The sequence below is a fragment of the Hibiscus syriacus genome, unplaced genomic scaffold (genome assembly GCF_006381635.1).
Source record: "Hibiscus syriacus cultivar Baekdansim isolate YM2019G1 unplaced genomic scaffold, ASM638163v2 tig00111213_pilon, whole genome shotgun sequence".
NCBI classification, from domain to species: Eukaryota; Viridiplantae; Streptophyta; class Magnoliopsida; order Malvales; family Malvaceae; genus Hibiscus; species Hibiscus syriacus.
Genome location: NW_024063022.1, coordinates 6,867,995 through 6,890,451, shown reverse-complemented (window position 1 = coordinate 6,890,451; position 22,457 = coordinate 6,867,995). Strand labels below are relative to the sequence as shown.

Sequence of the window (22,457 nt, the reverse complement as noted above, 5' to 3'; positions counted from 1 at the left end):
TATAAATTTGATCTTTCATTTGTAGATGGAAAGGTCTAATATTGGTGTTCACCCATGCCGTCGCCGCCCCTACGTTGTTCAGATTAGGGATCTCTCCGTTCGGGATTGTGACCGTCATCGTGATATTGGTGTTTGGCGAAGGCTCAAAGAACGGCAGGGTTGGTGTCGAAGATTTTTACGCTGTCGAAAATAGTTTTCGTTTTGATGAAGTTGGCAACATCCACGGGCGAAGGGAGGTTATCTGCAACCATACCATAGTTAACTCCGATGGCGGCAGTGGGAGAGAAAAGGCGGAAGAAGGCGGTGGTGAGGAGGAGGAGGAGTTATAGTTAATGTATATATAGAGAAGATGATTCAACCATATTTAATGTTTTCACCGTGAATTTCTAAATTTATGGTTTTTCTAAAATAGGGTAAGCTATGTATTTAATCGCCTAACTATTTTCACGATTTGGTCACCCAACTACTTTTTTTAATAGTTTACCCTAGAAAATAAGGGTCTTCAAAGTAAATTTTCAATATTTTTAGTATGACTCATTCTATGATCCGTTATCGCATGCTATTAATTCTCATAGTTCCCTATGTATACATACACCAATTACAACCCATATCGATATCAGTGATCAAAACAAAATAGCAATAAGAAAGAAGAAGAATATATAATCATGAAGTCATTGAGCAGAGTTGCTTTCCTCCTCCTCGCCACCGTCGTCTTCCATCTCTTCTCCTCCGCTTCCATCGTCGAAGCGCATGGAGTTGTACTCGATAACGGAACTGCGGTGGTCACGCCCCTGACCGCGTTCTGCGTGCCGACCGAGCAAGCTTCCGATGCTGAATTGCAGAAAGCCATGGATTTTGCATGCGGCAGTGGCATTGATTGCGGTCCGATTCAGCCGGGTGCGGTCTGCGGTGATCCCCCCACCGTTAGGTCTCGTGCCGCATTTGCCATGAATTCTTACTACCGCTATCATGAAGGCAACCCTACATTTTGTGATTTTAATGGCATTGGTAGAGTAATCAGCGACAATCCAAGTAAGCTTTTAGTTCATGTACAACGTTTAAATCTGTTCTCCAATCTTATAGTGTCATTAGTTAGTCCAAAATAAAACATAGTTGAAGAATAAAAACTAGGGCTGTAAACGGTATTCCTGAGCTCGACTCGAACTCGAAAAGTTTAAAATTTGGTTCGACTAGACTCGAAAACTCGCGAGTTAAAAATTATCAAGCTCAGTTCGAACTTGAAATATAATATTGAAACTCGACTCGAACTCGAAAAGGCTCGAACTCAAAAAAATCTCAGGAGCTTGATTCAAGCTCAAACTCGAATTTGAACCTATAAAAATCTTATATTATATTTCAAAATATTTTTTTAAAAAATTTATAATTATCACTAATGTTTTTTTAATATATTTTTAATAATGTAATTTTAAAAAATCTAAAATTATAATATAACTTTTTTTCGAATAGCTCGCGAGCTTTTCGAGTCAGGTATTAAGTAACTCGTTTTAGCTCATTAAGAATTCTAGTCGAGTTCGAGCTCTAGTCGAGTTCATTCGATTCGAGTGTTGATCGAGCTTTGACCGAGTCGATCTCGAGTTGCTCGCGATCTGTCTCATCTCATTTACAGATCTAATCAAAACCATAATTTGATTTTTTAAATAATCTTTTAGGGTTTATGAATTCAATTTTAATAATCTATTTTTATAAATCTCGCAAAAATTATGAATAATTTAAAATTGTTCATATAATAATTTACTATTAACTCCTTTACTCTTTAAACATTTGAAATTTAATCATCTTACTTGTATTTTTATAAATTTAATTCTCATTCTTTTTAAATTTTAAAATTCGAGCCTAATTGTTAACATCATTAAAATTCTTCTGTTGAATTCTCTAATATAAAATTTTTAAATAAAAATATTAACTTTATAATTCATGTAACCAAAAATTAGTGTTGTAATCTATCTAAATTTAATATAAAAATTTTAAAAATATTAATAATTGGACTTGAATTTTTAAATTTAAAAGGTAAAAGGCGAAATTCCTATAAATAAAAGCACAAATATTAAGTTCAAAACAAAATCAATTAAATTATTGTTTATTTCTTCTTTATTTAATTGCTTATTTATTTTATTTTATTTACGCAGGCTATGGAAATTGCAAATATATTTGAAGAATTGGAAGAGAAAAGATCGGTTATGTCTAAAGAAGGAAGATTTTGCTTTGTTATAAATAATTCCGAAAAAGGATCAGTTTAGTTCCTAAGTATTATTAAGAACAAATAATAAAAATATTTATTATTATTATTATTTTGGTAATAATAATAACTATTATTATTGATAGCAATCCGTTAGTTTTATTAAAAATAGAAAATATCCATAATTTCAATGAAAATTTACAAGAATAATTGTAGACGTAAACTAAATTATAATTCTGACATTTTACTATAACCATGGACACAAAAACTAACCATTTAGATCACACGAGGATCATAAAAGGAAAAGGTTATAAAACCTAACCAATGCTGGTACAAAATAAAAATACGAACAAATTTTACTGCATCGGCAAACAAACCACAAAATGGGATGAAACTATTGAAATATCACCGACAAATCGTAAATCAAAGTCAAGCGACGTGAGAAAACTATCTACAAGCGTAAAACGCGTATCCAAATCAATCCGAGGGTCCAAAGTCGGGATAATGCATGATAACAAATAAGCAACATCTTGATCAGTGATAACAATGCCAAATCTAACCCTGAGAAAAAGATAAATGAAAACAACGACAAAGAAATCGAAAACTATAAAAAAGTAGAGATAAACGTGTCACAAAGACAGAGATAAATGTGTCATAAAGATAGAGATAAACATATCAAAACGACAAAATTATTCTTATTAAAAAATAAAAAAAAAAACAAAGAGAAAAGAGAATCGACGGTCGGCAACCAGTATCAAAATAAGTGTCGCTTTCAGCTAAACAAAATCAAACAAGAAGAAGTTGATTTGATCTAAAGAAATTGACACAAATTGGGAAGAAAGAAAAAGGGAAGGGAAGAAAGAGGAGGGAGAGAGCGGCTAGGGGGAACATATATGTTATATGCTTCATAACATCAATTAACACATCGATCATGCATTTAGCATCTAAGATCAACAGTTGGATAAAATGACAATTTTAACACAACTCACCAAGTCATTTTGTATATTATTGGTCATTTTCAGGATCCCAAAGGCCTAGCATGTTATATAACCTTAGTATCATTTTTCTAAATGATCAAACCACTCAATTAAGGCTTAGAACAACATGTGATCTCTTTAGGCACATAACATAAGTGATTCTACTTCAAGAATCAACAATCCCTTCTTCATTTATGAATTCAAGTACTCCAAAAGGTTCATTATAGGTCATTTACTAAGTTCATCAAAGTACAACATATATTGATTTCCAAAAGTTTCTCACATTGCCTCTTATTAAAATCTAAGTATTACATACATTAGTATAAGCTTATTTGCTTGATCACTGCTCGATGCTTGACTCCAAACATAGGACAATGTATCCATACTGTCATAACCTTCTTCTTTTTTTGAAAAAACAATTAAGTTTTAAAAAAATTATGACTTTATTTTGAAAAATTGACTATTTTGAATTAATTTAGATGGGAGTCGACATCGACCTTTGATTTAGGTAGGTTGAATACCTAAAAACGTCTTTTAAAACAATTTTAAGAAAAATCTTTTTTTAGACAAAACTTGGTATGCGTATACCAAAAATCTAATTTAACGGGTCTGGGAGTCGATTACTCGTGGAGAAGGATTAACACCCCCACAGCGCCCAAAATCGGACCCTTTTGTCATTAAAAATAATTTTTAATTGACCATGTTAAAATTGAGTACTAATAAGAGAATCATATATGCCAAAGAATTTGTGGGTTTAAATTTTAGTTTTAATATATTAATTCTGAAATTCAGATTAAAGTAGGAAATCGTAAAGTTCTTGTGGTCAATTCATAATATTTGGAACTTGTGTGCCATTAATTTAAACTCTAGACTAATCAAGTACTAAACTTCAAATTTCACCCTTTTGACTTATGTCTCAAAAAATTTAAATCAGTTACCAAAACTTCAGCGAAGCCATCAAGTCAATAGAACCTTTTGAACTTTAATTCACCATTACCTATTTTAAATAAATATTATTTAACAAGCCTAAATACTTATATTATATATATATGTTACGGCAACTTGATAGGTTTTCAAAGAGAAAATCCTAGTCGTCGTTTGCTTTATCAACAGCAGAGTTTTAAATCGTGGTCGCGGTCGTATTTTTGGTTATTTTGGATTTATCGTGATTGTGGCCGTCGCGGGCGCTATTATGGCTGTCGCGGACGCTATTGCGGCCGTCGCGGACGCTATTGCGGCCGTCGCGGGTAACTCGGACAGCGGCGAAACCGCTATATCGCAGCCGAAATCGCGGTCGCGAACCGTTTTTTAAAACCCTGATCAACAGCACTAGAACTTCTCCATTCTTGAGTAGAAGCCATTATTTTTTTTTCATCGGCCAACCACAACTCGTCCTCCTAAAGCCATCTTCTTTCACTACTCTCCTTTTCCTTATCGACCAACCATTGCTCATCCTCTGGTCATCCAACTTTATCATTGTCCATCTCTCATCTCCCGATCACTAGAGCCATCACCTTCCCCCGCTCAACCAACCACTATTCAGCAACACATCGCGAACCCCTAGAACATCCTTCGACCTGATCCACCCCGGTGAATATCCTCCAGCCTTGTCAAATGCCACCAAGGCGCCACGAAAGTACCCCTAGAACATTTGGTTTGTTGTTTATTTCACTTAAACATGGACATGGAATTGACTTGAAATACGAGGGTTTAATATTAAACCAAATCTTATAATCATTTTATAGAGGTGGGAATGAAGAGCTGCGTGTTGGACTACAAAAGGCAATGAGGCCAAATGCCAATACTACTTCTACAAGTTCAAGTGATCCTCTTATTGTGCTTGCAGATGTATGAGAGGCCAACATAAGAAGAACGTTATTCACTATATATTACAAACCAATGTTTATTTTATTTCAAATTCGTTAAATTTCATTGTTTCCCTATTTCATTTTAAACTGTTAATCTTGTAATCATGAATTTTCAATTTCATGAGATGATATATCTATAAATCGAGTGAGACGAGTTATGTTACATATTGATCGAGGAAGTTTGCTTTCTAGTCAGGAAGATGATAGGGAAAGATCTCAATCAACATCCATGGAAAATAGCGACCCTTGAGCATGAAACCCATGAAAGATTAAGCGTGCAGCCTATGAAAGGTTGATCTAAACAAGACATCATTCCAAGGAAAGGTCAAAGTCACTCGAAGTTAGCTCCAAAAATCATTCCAGGAGCCGTTAGGACATCAACCCTCCATGCATCAACATTCAATTCCCTCTTAAGCAGAGCGCTCCATGCATCAACCCTCAGTTACCTTTTATGCTAAATTTATTGTATTTGATAAAAATTGTCTCCTTTTATTATGATTTATAAAATGTTTTATCCTTTATTGTAATTTATAAATAGTTTTGTACTTTATTGTAATTTACAACAAATTTTGTCCTTTATTATAGTTTATAAAAAAATTCCTTTATTGTAAATTCTAAAAAGTTTAAACTTTTATTATAAATTCTAAAACATTTTGTCTTTTTATTGTAATTTGACGATTTTTTATTTTTTATAAAGAAATTATGACAATCTTATTTCGTCATTGACAATATTAAATTTTTATATTATTAGTGACAATATGAATAATTAGTGATGAAATCTTATATTAATTAATGACATAATTAATTGTCACTAAATACAACTTATAAGATGATGTTTTGCATTAACGTCACTATGTGTTTAACAATATTTGACGAAAATATATATATCGTTACATTTAACATTTAGTGACACCCTAGACATTTAGTGACACACCTAGGGTGGCGTTCGTCATGATGCTAATTTTAACATCATAAACTACTCTCCTTTTTTGAAAAAACGTCGCAATAAGTCCATCTATAGTGACGTTTGTTGATAAAATACCACTATATATATATATTTTTGGCCCCATTTTTTGGGGGCCCTGCGCGGTCGCGCAGTTTGCGCCGCCCCAGCCACGGCCCTGGTTCATCCACAAGTAGAAAGTGCATTATAGAGGAATAGTTTTGGAACTATGATGTTATCCTATTCCATCTACCGTCAATTGGTTCGAGTTTTCCGACTATAAAAGTCAAGTGGCTACAATTTCATTGCGCTGCTTTCACATTCTAAATCATTGGCGTACATGAAAGTGATATTGGCCATGTAAACAAGGAGAAAAAAGAGGTGGACGTTTCCTCATGATACACACAGCAGGGTCAAAATTATGGAGCCCCCACCATTGACAATTATGTTTAAGCAGTAAACTCGGATGAGAAAAAGCATATGATTCGTGGAACACGTTGGGGGTGGAATTTTATTCATAAAATGCAGACAAAAGATGGTCTTTCACCAAGGGTCAAAAACTGGTCGTTCATGGTTTAGGGACATCATGATTGCATTGAAGCCCTCCAATTGTTGCCGACTTCGGGACATCATGTTTTAGGCATAATTATAGATTCAACTGAATTACTCAAAAAAATATATAGATGCCATTGAATCTTACCCATCAACTCCAAGTCAAAATCAATTTATTAGGGTTAATTACAAGGACAAAATAATTATGTTTCAAGTGATCATTTGCAAAAATTTAAAGGCTGATCTAATCAACTTTAAGACTAAAGTGAAAGACATGACTGAATTTATAAAGAAAATAGAATGATTAAGTGGTCCATTTTGGGGAATTGAAGTATACATGAAATGTGTCAGCTGGTTGAAGCAGCCATTTTGGGGAGGGCATAAGATGAGAAAACAGATAATATGGCAGCACATACAAACGCAAGGAGGAGCAAGCTTGCCGATGCATATGCTTTATCAAAAAATTCATCAAAGTCGTCCACCTGCAACGCATCAGCTACAGCCTTTAGATCTTTGGTTGCACCAAACCCAGCTGCCGAACCCGTCGCTAATATATACGATATAACCTGCATGCATGCATACCCAAAACATGCAAACCTCTATGTATTAAAAGAAATCTCGAGACAAAAACGGAGGCACGCAAAATTTTATGTCTGTGTAGGAACCTTTTAGAGGCTATATAGTATAATGACAAAAAATGCCTCTTACTTTTGACAAACTAGCCACTTTGGTCCCTATTTTTTGGGATAAAAAAGCCTTTATGTGGATGAAAATTAGGGGTGAGTAAAACTCAAATAACTCAAATAATTAGTGGATTGATTTTCAAGTTTGCGTCGAATCCCTCAACTCTGTATGATATATGCATATCACGTATGAAAATAAGAAGATATATATATATATATATATTGTAAATGGTATAGAAAATTGTTTAAAGTTGAATCAAATAGTATCATAATGTTATAAATATTTACAATTAAATTTAAACAGAAACTCGAATAATTCGACTCAGAAAATTTTCAAATAAAATTTGAGTTATATATATTAACATCTCATAAATACTAGTCCTACTAATGTTTTTGATATTAAGCCAAATTATATTAGGAATCTAGGCGGTGTAAAATTATAAAATTTTAGGAGATGTGATTGTCCCTCAACACCTCTCTCGATCCATCCCTTTCTAGAGACACTCCTACGCGATTAAATAACATGAATTGTGAAATCGTACCTTGTCACCAAAGAAATCAAAAACAAAGGCAGTATCTCCGGCAATCAATGGACTCCCCATGGCAATATGGTATGAAGAGAAAGCAGTTTGCAAGAGTGAGTACACAAGTCCCATGACAATCGAAGCAAGCACGTATCTGCAATATGCAGAAACTTTCTTAGTGTCAATATAATATATAGTTTTTTTTCACATAAAAACACTTATATATATATATATATATGATTAAGGACTTACCTATACGTGTAAATATCATCAAACTGAATTTTCGACTCTGAGAAGAGGGTGAGTGATACTGTTGCTGTATCACTGACGAGAACAGCGAGTGATGCTAGAAGGAAAGCAAACATTAAAATCTTCAGAAGAAGAATAATTATTCGAGAAATCGTTGGTGGTGGTGGCGGCGGCGGTGGTTGTGACGGTGGCATTTTTTCTTATTACCCAAAGCTAGATTAGTTGTTAATTTGACTTCCAAGAATATAAACACTCCTCCCTTTGCTCGAAAAATATCGTGCTCAAAAACTGATAGTTTAGATAATAAATATATAATTTACCCAAAATATTATAATTATTCAGATTAGAAGTTAAGCTACTGCATAAGTTAATTACCGGCCAAGTCCCTATCAAAAGCAAACCGGCGGCAACGCATATAAATTCTTTAACCGAGTTGAAGGAGACCTTTTTAATTTTTTTAATGCTTTAATCGAATTTTATTCGAATTAGAATTCAAATCTGAATCAAGTGATCATTTGCACAAATTTAAAGGCTGATCTAATCAACTTTAAGATTAAAGTGAAAGACATGACTCAATTTATAAAGAAAAGAAAATGATTACGCAGGGCCATCATGTTTTATATCACTAGAATATTTAATTTTATTTTAGCGTTAATTACATTATATGTCCACAATCTATGACTCTTATTTTAAATTGGTCCCTAAACTTTTAAACATTTCAATCGCATCCTTACACTATGACTATAATTTTCAATTAGTCCTCAAACTTTTAAACATTTCATTTTCATCCCCAAACTATGATATTCATTCTAAATCGGTCCCCAATCTTTTTGAATATTTCAATTTCCCCGTAAATTATATGTATATATTAATCACATCTCTTGTTAATAAAATCATTAGGTCAAGTTATATTATTATATGTTTGAAAAAAAATTAGGTTAAACTATGCTTGAAATGGGTTTAGAGATGCACATAGCCGGATTTAAATCCGATCCCGATCGGATAAAAACCGATCCGGTTTTTTCACTAAGCCAAAAAACCGGTTCGGATCATAACCGGTTTGGAGGGCCGGATGATGTAACCGGTTTTTAATCCGGTAAAAAATCTGATCATCCAATTTTTTAAACCCCAGATTGGATTTTTAAACCCCATACCGGATTTTTTTTCCGGATAAAAAACTAGTTTTTCATCCGGTTTTTTTCAAACCGGTTTTTAATCCGGTAAAAAATTCGGTCGTCCAATTTTTTTCCCAAACCGGTTATACTATCCGGTTTTAAAATATCCGATACGGTTTAAAAAAACCGGTTTTTCCCAAATCCGATTTCGAATATTTTTTGCGTAAAATCGGATATTCGGATTTTTGTGCACCTCTAAATGGGTTACATGTTTGGATGAAACTGAGGATGAAATTGGAAGATCTGAAAGTTCAGAGACCAATTTAGAATAAGATTTCTAGTTTGGGGATGAAATTAGAATGTTTAAAAGTTGAAGGATTAATTTAGAATGAGAGTCATAGTTTGAGGATGAAATTAGAATGTTTAAAAAATTAAGGACTAATTTAAAATTATGGACATAATTTGAGGACATGTGATGCAATTAACTCTATTTTATGCTAAGGTTGTTTTCGATCCCTTTGCATGTCCCTCTAATATCTCTACGCATTCCACTATGTTAATATTTAATCAAATTAACTATAATTTAAATTTGATCTAACCTTATTTTGTCGTCACAAATCAACAATTTGAATATGTCTGAATTAAATTTAAAATAATCTAAACCTGAAATTAATTCAATTTAATTGTGATCAAAATTCAAAATTGATTATTTTTCATTAACACCTTATTTTTACCAATTTTATAAAAAAAAATATGTTAAATATTCTTTAATTTTGTTATTTATATTAGGGGTGTATTCGGTTCGATTTTTTACCAAAAATTAAACCGAACCGAAATAAACGGTTTTTCAAAATTTAAACCAAAACCGAATGGTTAAAAAACCGAAAAAATCGAAACCGATTTTTTCGGTTCGGTTCGGTTTTTTAAACGGTTCAGGTTTTTCGGTTCGGTTCGATTTTCCGGTTTTTCAATAAAAAATCACTTGAAGCTATAAATTTTTTTGAAAAAATTGTATATTCGGTTCAATATGGAACAAATGGGTTCCATATGGAAAACCCGAACCGAACCGAACCGAACCGAATCAAAATAATTGAGACTTTAAACCGAACCGAAAACTGAACCGTATAATACCAAACCGAACCGAACCAAACCGTTTTACTCAGTTCGTGTCGGTTTTTCGATTTTCTCGGTTTCGTTACTCAGCCCTAATTTATATCACCTTAACCGATGTCACTAAATACCAATCATCCAATAGGGTTGGTTAACCTTTTATTATTTATTTCATTTATTTCCAAAAAGTTTTAAAGCTCAGTTGATTGAAAAATAATAAGGGGAAATGGCTATACTACACGAATGACAAAATCAATTGCATTCCAAAAGGTAAAAGCTAACATAAGATAGTCTCGATTTTTATTAATTTGGGGTAAGTACAAGACAGTAATGTTCAAAGATAAACTCTCAACATTTTAACATTAAACGCTCACGCCTCTGACATCTATGGTATTCGAACGCAGACCCTCAAGAAATAACAACAATTTCTTACAAAATCAATTGCATTCCAAAAGGTAAAAGCTAACATAAGATAGTCTCGATTTTTATTAATTTGGGGTAAGTACAAGACAGTAATGTTCAAAGATAAACTCTCAACATTTTAACATTAAACGCTCACGCCTCTGACATCTATGGTGTTCGAACGCAGACCCTCAAGAAATAACAACAATTTCTTTACCACGAAGGTCACTTGGTTCGTGTTATCTATAAAATTAAATCAAATAAAGACATATGAAATTTGAACTATTTTCAAACATGCTATCAAAGCTATAGTAATTTCATATTTTTAAAAATTCCCTTATCATCTTGTGATGTCTAAAGCTACAAAGGCCAACATACCTTTTAATTACCTTTATGTATGACATCACATGCCAATAATTTTCATAAATGATTCCATAAGTTATTTAACCAGAATTATTTATTTAATAATAATTTAATTTAATTATAATACGTATTTTAATTTAAAAATATTTTCTAAGAATTCATTATTGAATTCAAGTAAAAAGGTTGAAGTCCATACGACATTCTACCGACCAATAAGTAATATTATTGAGAGGGATAATTTAAACATAAATCATAAAATGAACCTGAAAAATATATAAAAAAAAATAAATATTGGATTTTAACTATTTTAGTAATATTTTCTTCTGTAATTATTATCTTATCTAGACTTCAACCAAAGCAAATTTTGCAAACAAAAGTTGGTGTGTCAAATTGTGCAAGCTTCCAAATATTTACATATTTGATTGATTGTGTCACGGGCCGCGATGTTGGGCTCGGGACTTTGATACAAGTGTCCGACAAAGAGGTTGGAAGCAGTTAAAGTTCTTAGGTTCTGAGAGCGTGACAATTGCAAGTAGAATATATGTAGGTGAAATAAGTCTAGAGTGTTTTAAGAAACTTTTAGAGTAATTATGTATTTAGTACTTAAATTATCAGTTTTGGTCCGTTTTGGTATCTAAACTTTCAATTTTCAAAATCATACCTAACGTTTAGTTTTTGCTTCATTTTAGTATATCTCTGTTAAATCTTAATGATACTGCATTTTTATGGATAAATTACAACATTCATCACTCAACTATCTTCTCACTCCTATTTTAGTATTAAAGTTAAAATTTTCAAGTTTACTATCAAGCGGCCTTAACTGTAAATGAAATGTTGTTATTCCTTAAGAACATGGGTTCAAGCATCATAGATGCTAGGGGTTTGAGCGTTCAATGTCAAAAGGTTCAAAGTTATCTTTAAACAGATATTGCCTTCTACTTACCAAAGGTTAAGAAAAAAATAATTTATTTTACTAATATTTTTTGTGACATTATATTTTTTTTATTATTATATTAATATACAATTAAAAATTAAAAAAATTAAATTTGAAAGTTTGGGTGATTAAATTAGGAGTAATTTGAAAGTTAAATAATTCAATTTAAAAAAAACTTTAGTGACAAAATAGGATTGAAAAGATAGTTGATGATGAATGATGCAATTTACTCATAAAAAAGGTGTCATATGCAAATCACCTGTTAACTTTTTAGCTGCAAGGTACTAAAACGAAACAAAAACTAAATATAAAATATGGTTTTAAAAAAATTTAAAAATTTATGTACTAAAACAGATAAAAACTGATAGTTTAAATATTAAATGAGTAATTTAAGCAAACTTTTTAAGTAACCGTCACTTTGTTAATATTACATGCTTTTAATTAAAAACTTCATAATAATACATATACCAAGTTATAATAATAAAAGAATTAATTGCATCATACATTTTTAAACTATGGCTCTCATTTTAAATTGGTCCTTAAATTTTTAAATGTTCCAATATCATCCTTAAACTATAACTACATTCTAAATCAGTCCTTAAACTTTTAAAAGTTTTAGTTTCATCCCCAAACTATATCCTTAATTTTAAATTGGTCCCCAAACATTTTCAACATTTCAATTTCATCCCAAATTATATTTATACACTAATCACATTCCATGTTAATAAAATCGTAGGTCAAGTTGTGATATTATATGTTTGAGAAAATAAAGTTTAAGTTAAATTATGGTTATAATTAATTACATATTTGAATGAATTTGGGAATGAAATCGGAAGGTTTAAATCTTTAGGGAATAATTTAGAATAAGGATCATATATATTTTGAGGGTGAAATTAGAATAAGGACTAATTTAAAATGAGTATCATAGTTTGAGAATGAAATGAGAATATTCAAAAATTTAAAGATTAATTTAAAATGAGTATCATTTTTTAAAGTAATCGTATTGAAGATATTTTTATGCAGGGATTACTTCCTATTACAGACGCGCATAAGAAGACTGCTTATAAAAATAAAAAAAAACGGTCAACTATGTATTTATTTATTTATTTATACATGCATTGCATTTTATCTTTATTTTTAACTTTTATGACTGCCGGAGGTCTTCCACGGAAGCAGCTCTCAACCAAGCGTTGGGGACAACCTACTACCCTACCTCTTTATACCTCATTACATATGGAAATAGGGTTCGTTGTTGTATTGAAAAGTGAACCAAAAACTAAATTTAAGTATAATTTTATTAGAATTGATTTATGTTTTTTTAATTTCTTCGTGTACTTTTGACTTCATCTGTCCTTTTAGGTTTTGGTCTTACGTTAAAAAAAATGCTGACAAAATTGTATCTCTGCATGGTTTTGAGTGCAATTTTGGCATTTATCTTTTATTTTTGTAACTTTCACTTTACCCTACATTTTATATTTATAATTATAAATTGTTTTAAAAATTATTTATAATTCTTTTTTTTGGAAAAAAAGTATTCTTGTAATTTTTGAAGAAAAAAATCAATATGGTCGTCGTATTAATTTTTTCTCTTAATGTGTTCTTTTAACTCATAAAACAGACCTAACATTACCCGTTGACTAACATTTTTCAAATGATTGACCATTACAATGTTGATGTGGAAGTTTACAATGTTGATATGGTAATCCACGATACTAACGTGTCAGTCCATCTTCATGTTTGAGTTACCTGTGGACTGTCACGTCGGCAATGTAACGCTCAACGATGAAAATCGTTGGTCAAAAAGTCACATTAGACTTATTTTCAGAATTTGAAGGCCACATTGGAAGAAAAACAAAAATACTATAATCATATTGCTTTTTTTTTTTAAAAGTACATAGGGTGAAAAATGGTAATATGGAAATGACAAAGAACTAAATGCATTGAAGACAAAATAGTTATTTAATATTACTTTAGGGTTCTTGGGAGGGTGAAAAATAACTAACCTGAGGTTAAAAACCCTAAAAAAAAGTGAGACATAGCAACATTTTAGGAATTTGAAATTTGCCGTCGAACTTGATTAAAGCAGAGACTGAGATTCTGCTGATCAGTGATCCACTACAGCAGCAGTAAATGAATTCCATCACTTTATCTTCAAAGACCGAAGCTCCCCTTCACTCTATATATTTTAAGGGTTTGCCCGCAATCGCGATGAACACGATAAGATCGAAAACAAGTGACCCAAAATGGAAAATAGTAAATTTTTTCTATTTTTTCCGATAGAAGTTACTGTCTCATTGCATAAAAGGGGTTGAAGCTTTCTTTCAGCTATGCTAGAAAGTGGTACTTAACTCCACTGACTTATCTTCTTTGCTGCTGAAGACAACACTGATCATAATATAGTTTAAAATAATATATATATATATATATATATATATATATATTATAGAATCCACCTATATCTAGACAATGAGATTATTGTATTGTATTTTCTTTTAGAGAATCTTTTTTATTTTTTGTGTTAATCGAAATAGTCTATTTTTATTCATATAATGATTGTAAAAAGATGTAAAATTAAAAAAAATATAATGTATGATATGATTTCACGAAAACGGGAAAAAAGCATTGTTGTTTTAATCATCAATTATGAGAAGAATCTACCTTAATTTCTTCAAGTCAGATACCCAAACTCTCTCTCTCTCTTTCTCTGTCTCCATGAATATATATTACATAGTAATAATTAAAAATCTACTTAATTTCTTAGAGCACAATAATATATGGAAAACACAACAAGATTAAAACGAACAACACCAGCAAAAGTTAGAGTTGTTTCTTGATTGGAAACTTCTTATCTATGACTTGATTTCTCCTTGATGAAACCTGTAAATAATTTAACAGAAAAAAAAAGCATTTAATTGGGTTTTGAGGGAAGATTATACATGTATGTATGTATGTATGTATGTGGGAGAAGAGAAATGACCAGAAAGATCAGTCCATGAGTTGCCACCCCAATATTGATGATCATTGCCTGAAATTCCCAAGAGATTCCTTGATAAATTCAATCCTTGAGCGTCTTCCATTTTAACAGCTGCAAGCTGAGCAACAGCATTCTCATATGGCTTCGACCGGAGCGGATGGTGACCGAACGACGGCGGTTCAACGCCTTCGCTTTCAAATGGATATAATCCATTTTGATGCTGCTCCAAGGTAGTCAAGAATGGGAATTGTTGAACCTGTTGTAGTGATCTCCACTGTTCCACTAATCCAAATGAGCCTTGAAAATCCATGTTAGTACCACTAGTTCCACCGCCGCCTGTCGGTGTCACTTCGGGCTGAATCGCGCCGAAATTCAACCCGAAGTCACCGGAATCGTAGTCCACGAGGTGATGTAAAGGCGGCAATAGTGGCAATTGCGGCGCTGCTAGGTTCATGTGGCCTAAAATATCAGTGCAACCATTGGAAACAAGTGTACCCGAAGACGAGGTCATACCGGTTTGACGTTCGGATACTACCACCGACGGAGACTTTGATCTATTACTCCCTTTGCTTCTTTTGTTTCGACGATAACCGCCTCCGACCGGAACGTTCCTTAAAGCGCCGCCGCGAGTCCAGTATCGTCTACACGTCTTACAAAAGTGACGAGGCTGAGAAAGGCTGTAATTGTTGAAGTAACAAAACTTAGTGTTCGTCGATTCACAGCGAGGGCACTTCAGAGCCGACTCCGGCTGCGGTATTTTAGCTAGCCTGGCTCGTTCTGCCATCGAACCAGGCTTAATACCGCTTCCACCACCACCAACCCCCGCCGCTTCCGGTGGTGCTGGTGGTGGTGGAAGCTGAGAATTTTGATAACTCTCACTACTGATAACTCCAGCTTGCTGATGGGTTTGAGGCTGCAAAAAAGAAATCACAATAATTTTAAAGAAATGATCAATACATAAAGATCAAAACGGTATATTCAAGTGAAGATCAAAAAAGGGTAAGAATATTACATATATATCTTTATTGGAGAAGAAGCTAGCCGAGAAAAGAAAAGAAAATCTGGGTTTGTAAAAGAAAAGAAAATGTTACCTGCTGCCAGTTGGGGGGATCTAGATAAACTGGAACAGAAGAGAAAACCATGGCGTTTATTGGGCTTAAGCTTTCAATCTTTTTGTAAAGGGTTCTTGGTCATATGGTAGAGAATCACATCAAAAACCAAGCCAGAGAGAAAAAGATAAAGATAAAAATTAAAGGAAAGCATAAGGCCATGTTTCTTTATTTATATTTGATTCTCTCTCATTCCACTCTCTCTCTCTTTTGGATTAATTTTTGGTAGGGTTTAATGGATACTAATAAATATTAATATTTGATGTATAGATGGTGTTTATAATATATTTTTTATGGATTAGTATCCTATTTATATCAGCTAAGATATAATATTCAGTTTTATATTTTTAGAATCTTTCTACGAGCGAAAGAAAAGAGATGACTGAGATTATTTTATTATTTTTTCAGTGAATATATTTTATTTTCTAATTTTATTCTTATCGATCTATTTTCATTCATTAAATAATCCTACAAAGGTATAAAGTAAAAAAAAATTATATGAAGTGACCAAATTATGTAAAGATGGGCACGGGACGTGAATTTGATGGTTTTGATCCGACCCGATCTTATTGAGTCGGATTGTTTTTAAAAAAATTGAGTTCAAGTCAGATTTTTAGCGAATAAGTTTAGGTCGAGTACGAGTTTAGGGTGAAAAATACATGATCTAAAAAACAATGTAAGGCACTTTACATATTTAAAGACGATTACAATAATACCCTCTCTATATTATTATTTTCATTTGTTGAATAAAATTAAAAAATTATAAATATATTTGTGTCTGATGGTGTCCAATTCAAAATTTATCTCAAAAATAAGTTAAATTTTGAATCAAATAGAATCATCTTAAACTCGATTCAAACCAAATTTCGATAAAAAAATTATAAATATATTTGTGTATGATCGTGTCCAATTCAGATTTTATCTCAAATATAGGTTAAATTTTGAATCAAATAGAATCATCTTAAACTCGATTCAAACCAAATTTCGAATAAAAAATATATTTTTTTAGATCAACCAAGTTGGTAAAAATCCAACCTAATTCAACCCATATTCATCCTTAGAATTATGTCTCCTTATCGAGTAATGATATATATAATTATACATTGTAATTATACATTATAACTAAGGTTAATATTAAATTATTACGTTGCCCCAGAAAGATATTAGTGGCCATGCATGTCTTGAGAAAGAGGAAACCCTAGATGAGAATAAAATAATAATTAATTTATTAAGAACATAATAATGGGGGGAAATAAAGTTGGTCTTGGTGGGGGAGTCCTATGGGTGGATGTGTCACAGTCGAATGTACCCTTGTTACTTGGGTTTGTCCCCTAATGGATTTTATTTATTTACTTATTGCATGTAAACCATTTTTAATTCTATTTATCTCTCGTCCTTTGTTGTCTCTTCATGTATAGTATTGTAGCCATATAGGTGGGGATGGGATCTTGATACAATGGGTTTTCATATAATTTTATAGAATCAATTACATTTTTGAAAAAAATATATATTCGAGTTGGGTAGATTCAAATTTTTTAGACAATATGCTTAGATCAAGTCAAAATTAAATTTAGGGTGAAAAAAATATTCGATTCGATCTTGAAAAATTAGATAACTCTCGCTTGTATAGAGATAAACAAAAATATAGCATAACTTAAACAACCTCAATGATTAAGAAATTTGTTGTTATCCCTTGAGGTATCGGGTTCGAATACAACGTATGCAGGCAGTGGTGGATGTAAAGCCAGCTTAGGGTGGGTCGTTCCCATCCTAAAACCCGGGTTTCATTTGATTAATTATTTATTTTACTGATTTTTCACACCCTAAAATTTTATTGTGTCCACCATGTATAAAAATTTAAGTTATTCACATATATATGTATACTCTAAAAATATTTCTGGATCTGTCACTGATATCAACTTTCACTATCAACCTTGTTTATTCTAGAGGATACATAAGAAATGAAAAGTGTGAAAGGAAATAAATATAATTTAAGGTTAAAGTAAATCTTATAGAGATACATTCAACATATTCTTGTCACTTTTTTCTTTAATCAACCGTTAGTTATGTATATTATATATATACTTTCATGACTTTGATTCCCTCTTAAGTCAATACAAAATTCATTTTAAATTTAAGTCAGAAAGTAATTAGGGGAATAATGTGAAAAAGAACCATAGTAGAAATGGCTAGTTTGTTGAACCCTTTAATTTAAAAATAGGGTAAATTACGTGTTCAGTACATAAACTATTAGCTTTGGCCTGTTTTAGTACCTAAACTACCCATTTTTGTCCGATTTAGTATTTAAACTTTCATTTTTTTAAAACCATATATAAAGTTTAGTTTTTGTTTCATTTTAATACCCCGTTCAAAATTTAACGTTAACTTTTGAATTTTTTTAAAAGTTTAGGTAATAAAATGGGCTAAAACTGATAGTTTAGGTACCAAACACGTTACGTTTTTTAACAGTGGTGTACTAAAATGAAACAAAAACTAAAACTTAGGTATGATTTTAAAAAAATTAAAATTTTAGATACTAAAAAGGATCAAAAGATAGTTTGAGTAATAAATACGTGGTTTACCCTAAAAAGGATTACCAATTCTTTAATTAAACTAAATAGAAACATATTTGATCTTTCAAAAGGGTTGCTACAACCTACAAGGTAGACCAAAGTCAATCTTTATAGGACAGAATTAAACAAAAAGACCATCAAATATCTCTTTATGTTCAAAAGAAAAAATTAAGTTCATACAAAAAATTAAATTTAAAATGAATTAATTTAAATTTTATTGTTTGATATATTTATTTTTTATTATTCTGCGATCGATTACTCATTAAAATATACTTAAAGGAAAAATTAACTTGACTGGGACGTCCTTAATCACCTTTAAATTGATTTAATTAAAATCTTGAAATAGTTTAAGTTTTTGGTTGAAAAGAAATTGCCCATTGCATTAAATAAATATCTCGTACATATAAATACTTGAATTTCTTTCATGTGAAATTTCAATCATTAAAAAAATAATCTTTAAACAAATACTACTTATATTTACTTATATTAAAAAATATATATCTACCAACGTAATTTAAACGACGATGCCGCCGTAAGTGGGATGAGGAGATAAGTCTTCGTCAAGTGCCCATAGTCGGGTTAATTTAAACGTGTCTACCATGCCACGTAAGATAAATATTGGTCCCACAGCACCTTCTTGTAAGGTTCTTGTCTTTGGGACCGACATTGGAATAATATAACTTTATTTTATCAATATATTTATACCTTTTTTTAATAAAGCTGGTGCCACAACCCATGTCTTTCAAGGGTCCCCCACATGAAACATGAGGTCGAAATTTTCGTTGAAACTTTCATGGGAGTATAGGTTACATTACATTGATCATGCAACCATCAATTTGATCATCCACTTTGTTGGCTTGATGGTGAAATTTCCTCGAGTGCTCTCGGAAGGACTTGCGTATGAAAACAAATTTTGAATGTTGAGCTAACTAACCCAATGCCACACTAACTAAACCACACTAAAAGTGTCCATCAAAGGCTCATGCTATCGAGTGCAGTAATGACAGTGAGTATACTCGTATACATTACTCTACTCTAGAGTATACATCATGGTATGGTATGAGGGTTGCATATCTCGGGACCCACACCCCTCTAGTCTACCTAGGGTGAGGTCTGAAATCTCTACATTGGACACTACACCCAACTAACCAACCCTTCGCGGGTGTTTGGGTCTTACGCCCTAGCTAGTCTCAAAGTGCCTCGCACACTACCTAAGGATATTTAGACAATCTATACTTCGATGTTATCTTCATTTGCTAGAGTAACTCGGGTGTCCTGGCTGTTTTCCCGAGCATCAATTAAGGCCAGTTTTATTTCATCCTAATTGATATTGTTTCTAGGTAAAACAAGTTTAAAACTCGAATATAAAAATAAAATACAACCTATATGCCCCCTAATTACATACACCGTACTCCGCAAGCAATGCCGGTGGAACTCCTTTATTAAAGTCGGTAAAAGTACAAGATCAAACTCTTTAACCTGAAATGGTAAGTAACAGAGTGAGTTTTGGAAAGCTCAGTAATACAGAACTACCAGATGAATGCAATAGGTCATCGGGTATATGGTGAAGCATAACTTCCTTAGCGGGACAAACATCATCAGATTCTAACAATGAATTCAGATTCCATTAGCTGAATCTTCAGTTACAAAAAGGAATTTATGGTCTAAAGGGAGTACTTAGAGAGAGAAAGATTCAGAAGATTGAATTGGGGAGTCTAGTGTGTTCCAACAAAATAGAGAAATGTGTACAGATCCTTTAAAAACATTAGTAGTTTAAAACATATTTTAAAACCACAGTAATACCCGCCAACCGAACACTGATATGCAGTTCCCAAAACTGCATCCATAAGGACTTACTCTAAGCCCATTGGGCGTATGTGCCAACCTAAGGGAGAACATTGGGTCTATAAAGTCTTACCCTAATCGAAGCGTAGGTGCCCACCTAAAGGGTATGCCCTCATACCCATAAGGACTTACCTAATGCACATCGCAAATGAGCCACCCTAAAGGAGTACCTTAGGGTCCATAAGGTTTTACCACTAGGCTCATTGGGCCTAGGAGCCCACCCAAGGGTCGCCTTAGGTCCATAAGGAATTACCAACTTAATCGGTGCTGAACCTGCATGAGGAAATACCAGTTTGATCGGAGTTGAACCTACATACTCCATAATCCTACCTAGAAAGTATCCAATAATCGGTTCATATAGTAAACAATATATTCCATGATCCATAAATCATGAATGATTATATTTCCAATGAAAACATGTAACCAGAGAACACATATCATGTAGACACAGTTCATAAATAGTAAATCAATACATCAGTAAATCCAAAATTTTGAAAAATCATATTTTAAAACATGTAAAACAATTATATGGCACATAAGGAATACACTAGAGGATCCAATTATTTTCCGGAGGTACTGAGTAATTATCAAGCGGGGAAACACAAAACTTCTGCAAACTGATTGAATTTCATAAACGAGATCCTTATAAAAAATGGGGTTTGATAGCTAGTAGATTCATCAGTCATTCAAGAAGTGATTTATCAAGATCATATAGTATTCAGATATATCATCAAGGTATGCCAAAATTATTGTATCAAAATTTATTTAAGATTCAGACATTCTTAAAGTGATTCCATCAATAAGGCTTATAAGGGCATTTTAGTCATTTAATTCCTGAGAAATTTGATAAATCAATTTAATAAGGGTATGCAATGATTTACAGAATTTTCGGATTTCAAGCATCATAATAGGTTTCCAATTTGCAATGTACAATTCCTAGCAAATGCAACATTTATCTATTATGTAGGTAAAGAAACTTCACAAATATTCGTTTCTTAAAGCTGACTACACTGCAGAATTGAATTGATCACCTTCAAAACCATCTTTAGAATGAATCATGAGGAGACATCCATGTATTTAAGCAGCATTTATTTAATTCCCATATTGTAATAGTATTAGGGATGATCGACCTACCTAGGTCGTACTCTAAAAACCTCAGGGGCAATACAACTTTTAAAGCTTCACCGACATCTTCATAAGTTATCCAAAGGCATTTGCTTAATCCAAGTCATGAGGATATTTAGATCATTATTTTATTCGAGATAGATTTATTCATTCCATAGTTTAAGGGTATTCAGTCATTCCAAGGCTTGGAGGTATTTTATGTTATTTCACACATTAATGGTATTTTGGTCATTTTACACTTCAAGGGTATTTCAGTCATTTCCTTTCATACAACCTTTCCATTTAATTCAAACCTTTCATTTATTTCAATCATTTCAAATAATTTTGACAATAAGAGTACTTTCTAAATCAGGGTCAATCCGGGCTATTTTTACCTCTCAAGAGTAATTTTGTAATTTCTCATCTAGGTATTTTCGGTGTTTCAAATTTTATCAAGATCAAATTTTAAGGGTTATGAGGTTAAACATTTCACTAGTTAATCACAAAACTTGGAATTGTTCATTATAAATCTTCTATTTTCTTATATAAGTCATCAGAGTTTTATTTAGTTACTCACTTTTTAACGCAATCAGATCGAGTTTAGAAATAAATAATTATATAGAATAGACCAAACATAATCATCTATGCATTTAGCAATACCCACATATACCGTAATGCATACATAGGATAGTAAAGTATTACCTCGATTTTTTAGCTACATTGGTCGAACATTTAAACTCTATTCTACCATTCTTGAACTTGGATTCAACGTCCAATAATATCTCGAGTACATATCAACAGAAATTGCATAAAAAACATAACTTAATTACGAAAAATGGATCGAATCGAGAGGTTAATCAATGAAAAATAATTTACTAGGTTCGAATTTGGGGAAACATATCTCAAAAAAGAACTCAGGACTTAAAAAAATCAAA

At 32.1% G+C, this 22,457-nt stretch overlaps 2 protein-coding genes across 2 annotated transcripts; one reads left to right on the top strand and one right to left on the bottom strand.

Moving 5' to 3' along the window:
* The first annotated feature begins 635 nt into the window (after nt 1-635).
* Nucleotides 636-2,215, top strand: LOC120156195 (major pollen allergen Ole e 10-like). Its single transcript, XM_039167594.1, has 2 exons — nt 636-1,032; nt 2,148-2,215. Exons 1-2 carry the CDS (start codon nt 666-668, stop codon nt 2,171-2,173), a joined length of 393 nt encoding a protein of 130 aa, XP_039023525.1. The 5' UTR covers nt 636-665; the 3' UTR covers nt 2,174-2,215.
* A 12,513-nt stretch (nt 2,216-14,728) lies between these two features.
* LOC120156106 (dof zinc finger protein DOF3.6-like) lies at nt 14,729-16,105 on the bottom strand. The gene is made up of 3 exons (XM_039167523.1): nt 15,983-16,105; nt 14,895-15,804; nt 14,729-14,794 (listed from the first exon to the last, which is right to left on the bottom strand). The coding sequence occupies exons 1-3, from the start codon at nt 16,031-16,033 to the stop codon at nt 14,763-14,765; spliced, it is 993 nt and encodes a 330-aa protein (XP_039023454.1). The 5' UTR covers nt 16,034-16,105; the 3' UTR covers nt 14,729-14,762.
* Between the last annotated feature and the right edge of the window lie 6,352 nt (nt 16,106-22,457).

Bases quoted from the DNA above. Each gene is read 5' to 3' on its own strand.
- LOC120156195 (XM_039167594.1), top strand. From the start codon at position 666: ATGAAGTCATTGAGCAGAGTTGCTTTCCTCCTCCTCGCCACCGTCGTC. The intron at 1,033-2,147 runs GTAAGCTTTTAG...TTATTTACGCAG, and splicing joins AGTAATCAGCGACAATCCAA to GCTATGGAAATTGCAAATAT.
- LOC120156106 (XM_039167523.1), bottom strand. From the start codon at position 16,033: ATGGTTTTCTCTTCTGTTCCAGTTTATCTAGATCCCCCCAACTGGCAG. The intron at 15,805-15,982 runs GTAACATTTTCT...TCTTTTTTGCAG, and splicing joins ATCCCCCCAACTGGCAGCAG to CCTCAAACCCATCAGCAAGC. The intron at 14,795-14,894 runs GTCATTTCTCTT...AATTATTTACAG, and splicing joins CTCATGGACTGATCTTTCTG to GTTTCATCAAGGAGAAATCA.